Source organism: Dreissena polymorpha, chromosome 7 (genome assembly GCF_020536995.1).
Source record: "Dreissena polymorpha isolate Duluth1 chromosome 7, UMN_Dpol_1.0, whole genome shotgun sequence".
Lineage (NCBI taxonomy): Eukaryota > Metazoa > Mollusca > Bivalvia > Myida > Dreissenidae > Dreissena > Dreissena polymorpha.
In genome coordinates, this window is record NC_068361.1 from 40,508,138 (window position 1) to 40,526,539 (window position 18,402).

The window sequence follows — 18,402 nt, forward strand, 5'->3', positions numbered from 1 at the left end:
TATCATCTGCTATGGGGTCAATCATAAATATTATTGTTTTGCCCTATACACATTCACAATTTGTAGAACAAACAGTTAGAGAGACGGCGGCATCAATATTTGTATGGGCCTGCTACTTATCCGACCGATGGATAACCTAATTCCTTTCTAATCCGCGATGAAATAATAATGAATAAACTGCCTGTTTTGTGTTTTTGACTGATGTAAACTTAAATTTAATTAGCCATTATATACGTCCGTGATAACGACACAGTTATGCTCTAAAATAATATTTAACTAGCAAAATAATAATGTCAATCCTAGCTTTGTTGTCAAAAGTCGCAAGTTTATTTATGTTGAATTATAACTAAAGAATGGACAAAACTCAAAGTAAACAATCAAGTCGATACATTTATGACACGTTTAATGACACAAAATCATTTTTTTGATTTATTTAAGCATTTCTAACCACTGAACATCATAATGCCTTTATAGGCGATCCCAGTTTTCACATCGTCAGCCTCGTTCTTGAGTAGTTGTATGAAGGGAGTCAATTTTAACAGTATCGATAATGTAAATCGGTCGTATCAAGTTATATAACTTAACCATTTGCGTTTCTCAGAGTAACCTGTTTCAGGTTTTTATTTTTCAAAATTTTAATTAGGACAATTCAGAAATGAATACATGTAAAATTATTCTCCTGAACAAGAGTAAGAGCTATTGATGAACCATTCTTAAAAAGATATAACGATGATGATCTGAAATATTAACTATACTATGCTCTATTCTTTTTGTAAAAAGAAGGGATTTAGTTGACATGGGCGTTTTAATTATATTTTATAATTGTTTAATTTGAATTTTAATGCTATTATTTAAATTTGATTTACACTATGTTTTATGAATACTGCTTGACCAAGTGTGAGGTTGATAGCCCTAAAACCGGTTTAAACACCCAGTGCTTTGCATTGAGCGTTCCAAGGCGGTGACCATATCTTTATTCTAATATGTGTGTTATGTTGCTCTAATATGTGTGTTATGTTGATTCGTATTGTGCCGTTCTGTTTTAGCAATTGGTTACTTGCATTAAATCAAGGACCACAAACTTATGTATATAGGAATAGGAATACAATACTGCTGGGGCAGCTGTAGTTTCTCTTTGTTAGATTTTAGTCATCTTATTGTCTTTAATACATTGAAAGTGGCCAAGTGCGTACACACAACGAATCGGTACGAAGATACAACACTTAACTTATTAACATTATTAAAGCTACATTATCGCCCTCGACGCTCCGAACATCTAAGATTTGATCATTAAAAAGACAATGTAAAACTATTATTAACCTTAAAGATTTGCCGATCAAACAGCAATATGAAAGACTGAATTCAGTCGGTTGCACATTAATAACTCAATGATTTAATATTCAGCATATCATAAGAAGTAAAATATTGAAAAGGAACGACGAAATAACTATACGGTATATACTGCTAACGTTTTGAATTCATGTTTTAGTAAAAGAGGCAAGAGTACAGTTGGTTAATGGTCCTAATAAAAGATCTGGACGTGTAGAAATTATTATCGGTACTGAACGAGGTACTGTGTGTGACGATAATTGGGACGACAACGACGCCAAAGTCATCTGCAAAATGCTCGGATATGAGTGAGTTTAATGTATATATTTCAGCAGATTGTTGGCTGGATATGTGTTATTCCTTCTAACTGAAAATGATCAGTAACGTACAATTATATAAACATTGGATGTTTAGTACTTCAATAATGATACAATTATAATAATGCATACCCTTTTTGCAGTGGTGGGAAAGCGCTGAATGAATCCCACTTTGGTCAAGGCAGTTCGAGTATACTTCTGGATGAGGTACATTGTGACGGAACCGAATCATCCATCATGGCATGTCGCCATTCTGGTATTGGGTTTCATAACTGTGGGCACCATGAAGATGCATCAGTTGTATGCAGCTCAAAATGTGGTAAGTAGCTGTCAAGCGATTGCCACGATGAATCGTTGTAAAATGTTATTCAAGTACATATGTTATGAAGATGCTGGCGTTTTATGCAGCCAGAAGGAGGCAATTATGAAATGTTGTCAGTCATCACCTCGCTAAACCAATTTACTGGTTATACATTTCCAGCTAGCATATCAATGCAATAAGCAATGGTTTGTTAAAGACAATCGGCGTTAAGGTGTTGATTGTAGCTCATAAATATTATGCAATGGACCATTATTGTCGATATTGTGACTACTCGGGCCTAGAATGTTTAATCCATACTAAGGTAAAATCGATTTCTTTCGGATTGTACACGTTTTGGACTGGATAAAACACCATAATAAGATACTCTTTATCAGTAGTATTATCTGTAGTGTGAAGAAACGTTACATGAAACCATGTTTGCAAAAGTAAAACATTAATATCCACAAAAAAAACAATTAGAAAGTATTAACGTAAATGATGCAAAAATTATAACTTAATTATAAATTCAAAATGCATTCGCATTCTCGTTAACAGTATCCTCCTGATGCTAAATTACCATCATTAGTAGACACTTAGGAGAGTGTTATACTTGGACGCACATATTATTTACTGGAATATATATAAATATTGTTATGTTTTTTTTTCTAGTTAAACAAACAAGACAACATTGCACAATTCAACTGCAAATAATTTTTTAAGCTGCACCATTACCGCAGGAAATCTGGCTCGATAGAAGAATAAAGATAAACAACGTTTTGTTCGTCTAAAACATAAATTAATATTGGTGTTTTAGGTCGTCGACCTCTGGAACATTATTCAAGACAGAAACGTATAGCTGGAGGGGAAAATGCAGAAAAGGGCTTCTATCCATGGCATGCTGGAGTTCGCAAACGAAGCAGGAGATCATCGCATTTGTGTGGAGGAATAATTTTGAACGACCGTTGGATCCTTAGCGCAGCGCACTGTTTTCGGTATGTTTGCATTAGCATTGATACATATGTTATTGTTACGTTGAAGATCGTTTTGCATAAATGTGACATCATGGTAGTGTTCTTTCCACATTGCCAGAACAGCTTAATGTCTTAATTTAAAATGTCATAAATAATAGTTCATTTAAGAATATATTAATATTAACAAACAAAAACATTTAAGGAACATAGGCAAGGATGACATTATGGTTTATACCGGTGACCACGACCTTTTGGAAAATGATACCTTTGAAGAACAGTTTGAGTTGGAGCACCTTATTAAACATCCTAATTTTACAAGTGAGTATGGTGTTTCGTAGTGACACGAATTGCGCAGTTAAATTCTTGCTCTATTTGTATGTAATTATGCATAATGTTTTATCAAAATATGAAATAGCTGGTAATTATAAACATTTTTCGGAATCTTTTGAATGACGCGTTTAAAGATTAAGTGTTGCAAGCCATATGCGTATGTCCGCTTAAACATAAGTATGATTGAATTGAATATTTCATTGACATTAATCTTAAAGGTCAATGTTGTTGCCATCGCATCAATACACCGTATCGAAATTAGCATGGCGAGTTGTAACTTATTCAGTAAAATTTATATAATATGTAACCTACATTTGATCATTTAGGTGTGCACTTGTCTGGGTTGTTTCGATGTAACTAGTTTTGTTTACCATATTTAGATCCTTCCTTTGATTTTGACATTGCCCTGATGAAGGTGAAACTAAACAATGGGTATGGCATACAGTTTAATGATGAAGTACAGCCAGCGTGTCTGCCGGATGCTAGCATGTATTACGAGACTGGGCTCACATGCCACATCTCTGGATGGGGTAAAACGTCCTTTGAAGGTTCCAAAGGTACATCTACGATGAAATATAGTTGTCTAGTGATCGTATAGGAATGAGACTAATGCGTTTATAGATTTTTGATATCTTTTCTTAAAGTATATATCAATGACAACTAACGACAACATAATGATAACGTTGGGCTCATGAGACGTTCGCGTAAATATTAATGTTTCTTACAATATAATTTAGAATTATTATATGAAGGAACGCGGTTCATTAAGATTTTGATGATTTTATTGAGTAAATGTCTGCCATAAAATGCTTTAATGCAAACAGCAATACAAAATTGCAACAAAAATAAATGTAACGCATCATGAATAAAAACATTAGATTGATATTTATTATATTGAGATACCTTTATGAATGATTTTCTAAACGTATGATCAGATTTTATATGATTAGTTTATAAAGTGTTTTGGATATTTATAAACATACCCCTCTCCAACTAATGGGCATCGGAAAAACATTATAAGGCATATTTTAATCAAGGTATCGCGAAATATATTTATTTTTTCATTATATTTATATACAAAACAAAAGCCCCGCCGTTTGTGGCATGTTGTCAACGGAATGAAAATATTTTTTGGCGGCACAAAAAACCTCTAATATAATTATAATGACTTATTTGTATACACTTTTTTTTTGCTATTTAATAATAATGTACATTTATATTGTTTTATGTATCGGTAATAGTATACTATACCTGATGACTTGCCTTCGTACACCACAGGACACACAATATGTCTATTAACAAAAAGCATTTTACTGATAAAAACGCAGAATATTTTTTATTATTTTCTCATCTTTAAGTGTACTGTGAACATTTGTAACGCCATCGTTTACATATTTGTGTAATCGTCAACATTGTTATAAAATATGGATGTGAAGTCACGTATCTATTGACATAACAATTAACCCTGAATGTGCGTCCATCTTTGAAACACATGCATAATTATTGTGTCGTTTGATTGTTGTTGTTGTTGCTTTTGTTTTGTTTTGTTCACGCTTGCATTGACACATTAATTGTACTGATGGTCTTATTATTCATTTACACGTGTAATTATATATATGGATATTGTTTTTGTTTTTTATTTTCAACGCCATTTATATGTAGCAAATATATAATGGTTAATATACAATAACCAGTTAGGAGCATTTAATCAAGCCAGAAATAAAAGAAAAAACTATTGAGGCATGCGTTATATAGCAAATGTTTAGAATAATATTACAAATATGATATAAATTAAATAAATATATTCTTATATATATATATATATATATATATATATATATATATATATATATATATATATATATATAAATATATATATATACGTTATAAATGTAAAATATTTGATGTGCAGATCAGACTGTGCTTCGCGCAGCAGAAGTTCGTTTAATTGATGATGATGACTGCAAAATAGCATACGGTACACGCATAACTCCGAACATGGTGTGTGCCGGTTATATGGAAGGAGGCATCGATACCTGTGTTGGAGACACAGGCGGACCTCTGGTGTGCAGCGTTGAGGATCGTTACTACGTTATGGGCGTAATATCATGGGGAAGAGGATGTGCTTTACCAGAATTCCCAGGTGTCTACGCAAAGGTGGCAGCTTTTCAGTCCTGGATTGAGACCACGATTGCGTCGTATCCATAAATAAAACTTTTTTTCTGCAAAGTGGTTATACAGCATTAGTTCTATTTGAGGACAAAATATTCATATTGTAACACATATGGAGTAGTTGATTGCAGAAGCTTATTTCAGTGTTTCTAAATTGTGTACATTGCCGAAAGTACTCGTAGTATAGATATAAGTTCATATGTTCCAGGTAGGAGGCCATTGGCTTATTTTCTTGAGGCATAACAATTATTCTTTACACGTTTGTGAATGTAAGGGCTATTAAAACAGTTATTATTATCCCCACGTTTACACAAACGTTTTAAAAGCGTGGGGATATTGTGGTTATCTCCGCCTTCCGTCCGTCCTGGCCACTATCTCCTCATACACCAGTAGCACTAGAACCTTGAAACTTACACACATGGTAGCTATAATCATATGTGCGACGGTGCACTATTTGAAAGTATGATCTGAGTCAAAAGTTATGGTGGTTGCGGTGGGGTCGGTTCGGAGATTTTCACTTATTTTGCTAACAACATGCGGCGAACTTTTGACCCAGGGGTCAGATCAAAACTCCAAAAAGTGTACCGTCGCATCTATGCTCATAGCTACCATGTGTGTAGGTGTCAAGGTTCTAGTGCTTATAGTGCAGGCGGAGATTGTGGCCAATGGGGGTTGGGGTGGGCCGGGTAAGAGATTTTCACTGATTTTTTTAAAGATTATTTTGCATTAACTTCTTCATTTCTTCACCGATTTACTTCAAATTGATACTGAACATCTGTTATGACAATACGGTAAATCTCAAATATGCATGGCCCAATTACCAACCCTGGGGAGCCCCGCCCAAATAGACCATGCCCACCCGAAATTTTGTTTTAACATAACTTCTTCATTTATTCACCAATTTATTTCAAATTAAGACTTAACATCTCTTATGACAACACTGTCTATCTCAACCATCCATGACACATTACCCCACCCAGGGCCCCGCCCACATAGACCACACCCATCCAAAATTGCCTTTTACTATAACGTCGTCATTGCTTCATTGATTCGCTTAAAAGTTCGTACCCACATTTTTTTCTTACCCAAAATCTTTCGTACTCAATTTTATTTTTGTACCTATTTTCTTGTAACAAAACTTGTTTTCGTACCCAAATTTTATTTCGTACCGATTTTTGTTTCGTACCCATATTGTTTTTCGCACCCAAGTTTTTTGTTGGCATTATCTTTTTTGAACCCAACATTTTCGCACCCAAATTGTTTTTCGTACTCAAAATGTGCTTACCCACATTCCCACATTTTTCACATATAGGTACGAAAACCAAAATGTGGGTACGCACATTTTGGGTACGATCAAAACAATGCATGGCCCCTTTTACCAACCCTGGGGCGCCGCGCCCACATAGACCACTCCCAACCACAATTTTGTTTTAACATACCTTTTTCGTTTGTTTACCAAACATGCGGCGTGGGGATACGCGTCGGCCGCGGCCGCACCCTTTCTAGTTTTAATCTAGTGTGATGCTTTTATTAATAAGAAACGCCTCTAATGAATAGAAAACACATCTCATATGACGTCTATGAACGTAATGCGTAAATTTCTTTATGCAATATGTGTATGTTCCCACCCGGATTCAACGAGAATAAAACCCATACAATTTAATAACTAGAAAATAATGTAATCATGATACTCGCCTATATTCATATTAACACAGAACTAAACTATCATCGACTAAAAAACAATGCTTTCATAATATATATTACAGTATGCATTATGTACGTCCGAAAAGATGCAGAATATATCAAGTATGTTAAAAGTACAATTAAATATAGAACGTTCAATTTGGTAAGACATGTTACCAACAAAGAATACATATAAACATTAACGGATACAACTTTTCCCTATAGGAACAACCCTCATTGATATGTATTCCCACGAAAAAATAGTTTTGTAAGACATTCCCGGTTGTTGTCATCCCAAACAAATTTCATTATGATGTTTTAAAAGACACCGCCTCGCAAATGTGTCAGGTTGTCTACAATATTTCGGGGGAAAGGGAAAGTTTTACAGCTGCTGCAGTCCCGAAAAGGCAACAGTGCAACCTGTAAACTATTGGTATTCTAAGTTTATTTAAGTAGTTTTTTTTCTTCATTTGTTGTTTCCGTTAGAACGCAACTTACCTACGTATATGAACCCAATTGTTATGAATCATGTTGCGGAGATAACTAATTAAATATTTCACTGGTGTTTGTATATGTAACACTGTATGCATAAATATACAGCATTTGCCTATACGTCAAAGGTTTCAAAGAATTGTATTGATGATAATCAGCATTAACATGTGTATCAACATTATTGACCAAAACAAGAAATCATATTTAAAACATGTTAAAAGCACAGTATAGAATTAAAATTCTTTGGCAGTATATTATATTAAATCTTTGGTTAAGCTCTAGGCGATTTCTCTCAAATCCAAACACAAATCCGAATTAGACGAAATTATTTTGAAATAATGTTTAACAGAATAACATCGGGAGAATATATAGGAGAAAACTCAAAATAAATATATATTGAACCATATTTTAATTACATTTGCGTTTTAGATATATATAGGGTGAAACAATAAGGCCACAACTTACAGATACAATTTCCGTCCGATTGCAGCATCTAAAAAGCAAATGTAATTAAAATATGGTTATATATATATATATATGTGTGTGTGTATGTGTGTGATAAAGACAGCAAAAGCCACTACATTATACAGATAAGGTGCCGGTTATATAAAGGGAGGCATCGATGCCTTTGCTAGAGTCTCAGGCGGACCTCTGGTGTGCAGCGTTGAGTGTCTTTAATTCGTTACTTCGTTATGGGCGTAACATTCTGTGGAAAGGGATGTGCTTTGCCGAATTTGCCGTTGAATGTCGCATCGCCGTTATATGTCGTAGGCTACGAGATTTGTCGCAACGTTGACGATAAATGTCGCAAGGAACGATAAATGTCGCACATCCTACTCACGATATTTGTTGCAACTTTAACGATAAATGTCGCAAAAATTTCAACTACCGATATATGTCGCAATATTAACATTAAATGTCGCATATCTTTGTAAGTCATGTTACAAATGAAAAGTTGAAGTACAACTGACTAAAACGTTAAGGTTAGATCTAAATTGACCGGTTGCTCAATATTTGAGAAACCACAAAATTATTTGTCGCGGATGTCTACAGAATATAAGTCCGGTGAATAAATAACATAGCAAGCGATGTCACAGCTGTATAATATGCGGATTTAAATAGTGTCGACTAGGAATAGTGCTACTACATAAATAAGTCCGGATGGGAGTTCATGCCTGTCAAGCCGTTACCCTTTAATAATGCTTGGACATTACCCAGAGGGCGCCGGTGAGCATTACGTTACCCTTGGTTATAATCGACATGTATTAAAAAGAATTGTAAATATATTAGCACAACTAACGTGGGACTTTGATTCGCCTAAGAGCGATGATGACCTGAACGTGTGTTCTCAACGCTGGCAGTGATGACCTGATTGCTAGCGATGATGACCTAAGTGCTGGCGGTGATGACCTAAACGGCGGCGGTGGTGAACTGAGCGCTGGCGGTGATTGCCTGAACGGTGGCGGTGGTGACCTGAGCGCTGGCGGTGATGACCAGAACGCTAGCGGTGATGACCTGAATGCTTAAGGCGATTATCAGAGCGCTGGCGGTGATGATCTGAGCGCTGGCGTTGATGACATGAACGCTGGCGGTGGTGACCTGAACGCTGGCGGTGATGAGCTGAACGCATACGGTGATGACATCAACGCTGACGGTGATAACCTGAGCGCTGGCGATGACTTGAATGCTGGCGGTGTTAACTTGAACGCTAGCGGTGATAATCTGAGCGCTGTTGGTTATGACCTGAGCACTGGGGTTAATCACCTGAGCGCTGGCGGTGATGACCTGAACGTTGGCGACCTGGGATCGCACAATACCAGTGACATTACGCGATTGCGAGAAATGGTACAGCTTAAAAGGAACCAAAAACAAAATCGTAAACATGCCGCGTGAGATTTGGTCTGTACTTGTTGAAACTGTTTTAAAACTAAGCCCTTGTTCAATATACTGCCTCTAACGGGTCAATAGGATGTTTAGAGATTAAGTAGGTAAGACACCGCCTCCGCGATTGTATATATGCCCTGGTCGGTTCGGTGACGTTGCCGTAACGTCCATCAGTGTTCGAAAGATTATCGCAGTATCAGGCTCTGGCAGTGGACTGGTCCAGGGCAATTCGTCAACTTAAAAGGCATTCCTCGTTGGTAAATGCGTGGCTTTTTCTGCGTTTTGCTACTTTATGAGGCTGGTACACGGTAGAATGAATTTGGTATATACGGCAACGGCGCAATTAATGCCAAAGCGTTATATGTTCAACTGCAGCAACGGATATACATACAAAATAATAACTAAATACACAATATGTGTTATCAATCTATTTTATCCGCTGAAAATAAATAGGAAAGTAGGAAAGTATGTTTTTGTTCACATAATGTGTTCGCAAAAACTACTAATGATATAACCGATTACTTTTACAACTTTTCATAACGCGATGTTTTTAGAAATATAGTAATTAACTAGTTTGGTTTATATATATATATATATATATATATATATATATATATATATATATATATATATATATATATATTCATGCATTAACCCCCGAAGAAAGCCTTATTGTTTTCGTCACATAAACACCAAAGCAGTGAAAATTATATGTTGTTTATGTCATGTTGCAAATAACGTGTTTTTTTTTATAGTTTTTTTGGCGGCCATCTTTGCGGCTATTTTGTATTTAAACCCCAAGCGAACAAAATATTTTTCGGAAAACACATTTTCTTTTAGCCAAGGCAATGTAGAACAAAATCCGCGTTTAAAAAAAGAATCCAATCAAGCAATCTTAGGTACCCGTTTTTATTATACTACTTGGTCTCTTCTGATTTGCCTTTTGTGATCTGCTCAGTCAAGCAACAATCAGTCCCTCACTAAACTTCCTGTCGAGGTTTTACCCTGGCATATCTGCCTGCCTTGCCATGCCCTGTGATATCCTTCTAGCCATGAGATGCCAACCATAACTACGGTGCCTTGTCCTATCCTTCCCTGCCTCACGTACCCTTTTACAAAAGTATCAATATATTTAAAAGAAAGATAATGGATTTTCTTTTGAGCTATTTTTATCCTTAAAACGATGTTGCACATAACTACTTTTGTCAACGATATGAACAAGCTTTATAAATTAGGAATAGATATGCATATTACATTATTCACCAAATTAAAACTCCGACTATCCTCCATCATTGTAATATTAATTTAAGAGTCCATTTTCATTAAAATAGCATGACTAACGGAATAGTATTTAATGAATAGTTGTCTTTGGTTTTAGCATCCCTTCAGTAGGATGCATTATTGTTTTTGACCGAACGATTAAGTTAGTAAATGTAACGTTATCTCTAATAACATCTCTAGCTTAAACGATATCGCAATAACGAAGTTATGTGGTCTCGCAGTTCTCTCGCTGCCTAAGTGACCTTCGTGTTCATCTCTAATTCAGCTGGTCGGATAACTTGTTCAAGCCCTTTGAAGATACTACCATTTCTTAAACATTATTCATTAAGTCTTTAGATAAATTGCTTCAGCCTTTAATGAGTGTTTCGATCAGCGTACGAATTTATGTCATTTTGCGTTTTACAACATGCGTCAATGTTTTGTGCAAATTTCGCGTCACTTACAGGTTATTGTTTTTTAAACCGTGTGCAAGTGTGCGTGAACAATAACCTTTCTGGTAGTTAATTTCTACATATGACATCTCCAACATCGATATCAGTAGGTTCCCTTCTTGTGAATAAATTCAATGTCAAACTGTTGTATTGTTTGTTTAATAATCCTCTACCGCTTTGCTGCAGTAAAGAACAGCGTATTTTTTTATAACTATGTGCCTACCAAATATGTATGTATTATTTGAATCTCAGACCACGAAACAGTATCGTTAGCATTTCCTTTTTTTATCTTTGCGCACAACGAACCATTAGTTGGATTGCGTGCACTTGTTCAATCAATCTTGCGTATTCGGATCCCTTGGGAGAATCGAATCAAAGTTTGAAGGTCAGTAAGTCGGACCTATCACTTTACAAACAGTTTATAAAAATATCAGGGTACATGATTAGATGCCCCAGGGTTGGGAACCTATTAAGCGTACAAAAAACAGACTTATATTGTATCCTAATCTGATCACCCAAATTTGTTAATACTCACTGGTCGAGGATATTCCAGCCTAATCAACCCAGTAAACCCAAGAAAGGGTCGACTTCTGGTCCCTAAAATTATAAAATTAGAATTTGGATGTAATACACGCAGTGGACTTAACAGGCTATGTTTTTCGAATGGAGAGGGATGTTTCAGGGTCAAGTTACCACCACAATAGCGGCATGTTTGGAAAGTTTGTAGAGGCCCGCACAAAATAAGTTTGTGAATCAGACCCAAGATTATGGAGCTATTGCCTTTGAGCACTCAAACCCCACACTGTTCGTTTAACGTTCGATTTGTGTTTCGGTACTCCGTAGTGCTGATAGCTAGACCGCTTATATTTGTTTACCAGGTGAAAGTTGTCACCGCTGCCACCAAAATATGTCACGACTCTGACTTTTGTGAAAGTAAATATCTTCGGAAGCGGTAGCGAATCGTGTCAAGATAAATTTCTTTTAGTTAAGAAGTGAAAAATAAACACTTTTTATAAATTTTGTCAAACGTATCATTTATTATTTTCATCATATCACACATTTATGAACATAGTACATTTATGTCAATGATAACATTACATGAGAAAAGTAAGAGTTATAAGTTAATAATTATGTTAAAATTCTGCAAGTTTTCTGTTAAAATTCTGTGAGTTTTCTGTTAAAATTCCGCAAGTTTTCTGTTAAAATCCTGCAAGTTTTTCTGTTATATTTGTATGTTTATATTTCTTTTTCTTATGAGGTTGTCAATTACAAACCATCAACTTTCAAAGCCTTTGTCTTTCTTTTATTCTCATATTCTTGCGTTATCACCTACCGACCCAACCTTTCTGGTTAGAGTAATTCAAACTCAGAACTCACGGCCTTTTATACTCTCAGAAATTATGTTACCGCAGAATTCTGCTAAGTATTAGAATGTCATAACGTGAACAGCAGAAGACTGACAGAATCACCAATAACTTTGGATTGTTCAATGAAAAATATAACATTTCAATATGTATTAACAATATAATATATACTACTACATAAATTACCTGCATATTTGCTATTTTAAATGCAAATAGTATTTTAAAACAATAAAAATTGATGCAGTATAAAAACAGTTTACAGCAGATTGTTTACGTAATAGTGACGTCATTCTCAGCTACAACGCCACCTAGGGTTAAATAACACTAAGTGAACATGTGTACAATAAATTTACAAGAATCTGGATTTAAACTCCAACAATCGCGTAGCTGGTAATCCAGGTACATTTTCAAGTCTGTTATCATTAGAGTCTCATACAATACTATAACTTAATTGCAGACAGCATTCGAAACATAGGTTAAATATCAAATAGTAAATAAATATTACCCCACCCACTAAGGTTTACATGTGTTACATTACCCCCCTCATTAGATTGTTTGTGTCCTCACAAAACTATTAAGTTCATAGAATCATTTAAACAATCACAATAAATAAATAACTCCTTTTCAATAAATAAAATTTATTAATTTAATGTCTAACTATCGACATTGAACAATTAATACAATACAAATTAACAAATGGATAATATATTCAGCATATAAAACATTCCGATAATAACAATACTTATCACCTAGTGCTGTAAAACACAAGTGACAATAATAGGAACAAACATGTTAACAAGTAAGTTATGAGCAAGGGTTTTGAACAAATATATTAAACATTGTGATGCTCATGACATTTTACTTATAACAACAAATTAAGTACATATATCAAAATTGAGCATGGATAAGACTAGAATGTTTCCTCCTCTGTCACTAGCATCTCAAACAACAGAGCATGTCAAAAGTGATTAAAACATTTGGAGGAAATTCCGATCTTTTTAAAGATCAATTTTACAACAATGCAAAGAGCCAATGATCTTTAAATTTACCTTTGAACATCAACATAAACAATAAAACTACAACAACAGTAACAACACATCAAATGTTAAATAAACTCTTTGACTATCATTAATCTTGTTATAATGCAGCAATTTTTTAATAAATAAAATGACTATGTTTACTTCACATTTCATAGTATCAATTATTGGTTGCCAAAAACAAAAATGACAGTTAAGGTTGTAACCGTCGGAATTATTTAGTGCATTACGACCTTCGCTGATCCGAGTTTTACACCAATCTGAACGCATCGGACAGTGGGCTACACCACACCGTCTCGGACGATCGCCGTTATGGCGGAATCGTCCGAGGAGTCCCGATTGGTTTTACACAGTTTGCATGGTTTAAAGAGTTACTTCCCTTTACCAGCCATGCCGTTAGAATTTCTATTCAAATTTCGATTCGTTTTTTTCTAGATTATTTACATGTAATGGAAGGAGAGATACCAAAACTCGGTATGTTAACAATTCATTAGTATTTAATGTTAAAGTGCGTTAATTGTTTCTATGGCAAGATTCTAGTTATTTCTTGAATCTGTTTCTAAATGTAGCCGACCACTAAGTTAGTAATTGTGGATGCATTTGCATATTCGGATTTAAGACATTATTTCCATATGCATGTTACAATGAAAATTAGTATAAATTTATGATATTTTTTAAATGACAAAGAAGTTACTTATGGTTAGCTTATTATGTTTTTCAGGAAACCAGTGCAAAATAATTGCTGTGCAAAACACGTTGTATCAAAATCTTATGTGGGTATTCACTGGCTTTGGCGGGAACAGTGGTGGCCTCCGCATTTGTTGCCGGTAAGGATGATACCCTCGACCACGTGAACTCGCAGGAGATGGCTGGTAATGACACCTTTCAGCGATTGTTGGCCTTCGAACAATGACTGGTTCATTCTCCTTTCTATTTTGAATGGGAGGAACAACAAAAGCTGGAACAACAGCCCTTTTCTCCGCTTTGAACTCACGAAGTTCATCAACTAATTGGCCCAGCGCTAAGCCCATCGTATGAACCGCTGATTTCAGTTCAAGAATCTCAGATTTGAGATCATTTATGCAAGTGTCACAAGTTGACGTCGACGATGAAGAAGACGAAGACATGGAAGATACACTCCATGGAGATTTTGTAGGACACAAAATTCTTTTATTGGAAGAATGTAATGGCGACTCTGGAAAGTCAAAAGGTGACAAATCGTGTTCACCTAACATCTCGGGCAAAATGTCAACAGTAGGGGTACTGTGAATGGAATTCGTTTTTAAGCCTGACGATTCCATTGCAGATTTCAAAATGTCTGAAGACTTACGACGACTGTTAAAAATCAAACACGAATCTTCTTTTGAAAAGCGAACAATGTCCAAGGAAGTTGGAACATATGGATTGACATTTTTGATTAATAAAGCATTTTCATTTACGTTTTCATTATTAGCCAACATGGCATTTACAGTTGCCTCATGTGGAGGAAAGTTACATTTTTTAACATGACGATATAAATCCACTTCGGATGCACACACAAATTTGCAAATTGCACAATAAAATGGAACTTTGTCCAAAGCGACGTGTTTTTTGTAAAAAATGATCAAAAACTTTAGATTTTTCGCCTTGATATTTTGGAAGGCAATGTTGGCATTCAAATATCCTGCCTCTATTGTTGATGTAAGACATTCTGCAAATACACAAAATTTTGTTTTAATACATGTTATAATATTGTAATACAATTATTTTTAATCTTTTTACCATGACAATCATTGTTATTAATGAGCTTAAACAGCATGCAAATGATAGTTTCTGTTTCTGGCAGAAAAACTTGCAGGATTTCAACAGAAAACTTGCGGAATTTTAACAGAAAACTCACAGAATTTTAACAGAAAACTTGCAGAATTTTAACATAATTATTAACTTATAACTCTTACTTTTCTCATGTAATGTTATCATTGACATAAATGTATTATGTTCATAAATGTGTGATATGATGAAAATAATAAATGATACGTTTGATAAAAAGTGTTTATTTTTCACTTCTTAACTAAAAGAAATTTATCTTGACACGATTCGCTACCGCTTCCGAAGATATTTACTTTCACAAAAGTCAGAGTCGTGACATATTTTGGTGGCAGCGGAAACTCCATACTACCAATTTTGTATCATTTTTGCAGAATTGAAATGTTCATATTTAATGGATTTGCATTAGAATAAATGGATAAATTATATTTAGAAAATTATTTATTTTTTTAAAAACCGTTCTCATTTTTTTTTTAACTATGGACAGAGATATGGTGTTAACACGACAAAGAGCTCGTGAAGAAAATGATAACATTCAAATTAGGAATGAGAGACAGAATGTTGAACATTCAAATAGTGAAGAATTACAAATTATTAACACAGATGAACAATGTTGTTCTTCTTATAATGGACAGTCACAGTGTATGACTAGTTCAAAGTTACATATGAGTGCTGGCGACACTCATGATAATAAAGCAATGAGTCAAACTATTTCAAACATTGAGGCAAAAGTTTCAAGCCTTGAGAACTCTTTATTACATGTAACCCAGGAGTTAACAAATGCTTTAAAAAAATCTAGATTTGCAAAAAAATAGGGATAAATCTCTTGACTCGCATAGGCAAAACAGACTTCAAAGTCACAGGTTGGCATACAGTGAGAGTGATACTGATAGTGATAGTATTCCTGACCCAGATAATCTGATGTCCAATTCATAAATGTATGTTAACAGGGGAAACAAACATTATCCAAAATTACCTCCCTTCACAGGTAAAGAATCATGGAATGTTTGGTTTAACCGATTTGAGGATGTTGCAAGGAGGCAAAGATGGACACTTGATGAAAAATTAGATGAAATATTACCTAGATTACAGGGAATAGCTGGTGAATTTGTTTATGGTCAATTGAACCGTGACACTTGGTCAGATTACAAATCTTTATGCAAAGAACTCTCAAACAGATTCAGGATAGTTGAAACCTCTAAAACATTTTGGGTACAATTCAGTCACAGAAATTAAAAATGTGGGGAAACAGCAGAAGAGTATGCTGCTGAATTAAAAATGTTGTATGACAAAGCCCATGTCAATCGTGATAAAGAAACAAGAAAAGAGGATCTTTTAAGAAGATTCCTTGATGGTTTAATTGATGATACGGCTCGTTTTCATGTAGAATTCATAAAAGAACCAAAAAATATCGATGAAGCTGTTTTTCAAACAGTATGTTTCCAAGAAACAAAACAAAAGAAAAGGTCATATAATGAAAATATTCGACACATATTAACTGATTCAGATAACAGTGATATAGAATGTGATGTTGCAAGAATTGCACAAGGTAAAAATAAAACAAGGCTCATTAAGAAAGAGGTTAACAGTGTTCATGAGAATCTATCAAATACAATAGAAACCAATGACATGGACAAATTGAGAGAAATTGTCAGAGCAGAATTAAATGCATTGACTGCCCAACAAAACCAATTAGAATTTCACAAAAGTTGCAACACCGCACCAAAAGCCCAGTTTATGAAGGATAGGTCACATACAAACAGTTACATTAAAAGCAGAATGAACAATGACAGGAAATGTTTCTATTGTCATGACCCATCGCATATAAAAAGAAATTGCCCAAAATTACAAAACATGCAAAGTCAAATAACTGAACAGTGTAAAATGCCATCAGCATTCCCATCCCAAAGTAATATGCACAAAGGGAGAGAAAATCATACCTACACCAATGTCACACAACTGATGAGTCAAAATCAAAGCAATAAAGGCAGTGAAAATCAATGGCACCATCAAAACAACACCAATAGCTACAGTTATGCTACCCCTGGCTCATGTTTAAACTAGATAGGACTGACTTAAATGGCCAAGAGACAGTCCAAAATTGTGAAGGCCAAAGTAATGTTGCTATTCCAGCAAATAATCCTATTAGGCGAGGTTTCCCATTATCAGAAAGTATATATATATTGCTGGATGTGTTCAAGGAGTGCACGTTAATTACGTTGTTGATACTGGTGCAGAAAAAACTGTAGTTTCCAAAAATATTTATAATAGAATTGATGATTCATGTAAACCATCTTTACAAAAAAAAGGCAAATTACTACATGCAGGTGGGGAACCATTGACAGATTTTGGAAAATGTGATTTAGAATTGCTAATTGATGGATATAAAACAAAATTAGAAGTCATTATTGCAGATATAAAAGATGATGTTTTACTGGGTATGGACATTTTAAAAGGAAGTAACGGCAAACCTGCTGATATTATACTTAGTCAGAACAAAATTTTACTCAATGGCACAGAAATTACATGTCATCAATACAGTGATAATACTGTACGGAAAGTTAAGTCTGCAGATCATTATGTTATTAATGGCTATACAGAACAAATAATTGATGCATATGTAGACAGATATGAAATGGATGACAATAGAAAGTGTGCTGACATTTTAATTGAGGCATCAGCTAGTTTAAAAAAAAAATTCCCTGTTATGATGGCCACAAGTTTAGCAAATATCAATAGTGCCCCAACAGTTAAAGTTAGACTGATAAATCCATTTCCTAATGATGTTTCAATCAATCAAGACACAGTGATTGGTACAGCAGAATTTGTAGCAAATGACCCAGTACAATTACTTGAGTCAGAAAATATGCAGGACCTCAATACAAATTCAATAAGGAGATTACAATTTGTTCAAACACCTGAAAACAAAGTCCTAAGAAATGTTTCTCAGGACAACATTAAAATAGCAAATGATAACAGCATAAGTGAGCAAATACCAGAACAT

The 18,402-nt window shown here is 34.7% G+C and overlaps 2 protein-coding genes across 3 annotated transcripts in view; both read left to right on the top strand.

The window, feature by feature from the left end:
• The window catches only part of LOC127838584 (uncharacterized), a 149,206-nt gene that overhangs the window by 11,449 nt on the left and 119,355 nt on the right, over positions 1–18,402 (top strand). The window lies entirely within an intron of this gene.
• Positions 1,417–9,122, top strand: LOC127839658 (neurotrypsin-like). Its single transcript, XM_052368040.1, has 4 exons — positions 1,417–1,637; positions 1,790–1,965; positions 2,762–2,939; positions 8,957–9,122. Exons 1-4 carry the CDS (start codon positions 1,624–1,626, stop codon positions 9,120–9,122), a joined length of 534 nt encoding a protein of 177 aa, XP_052224000.1. The 5' UTR covers positions 1,417–1,623.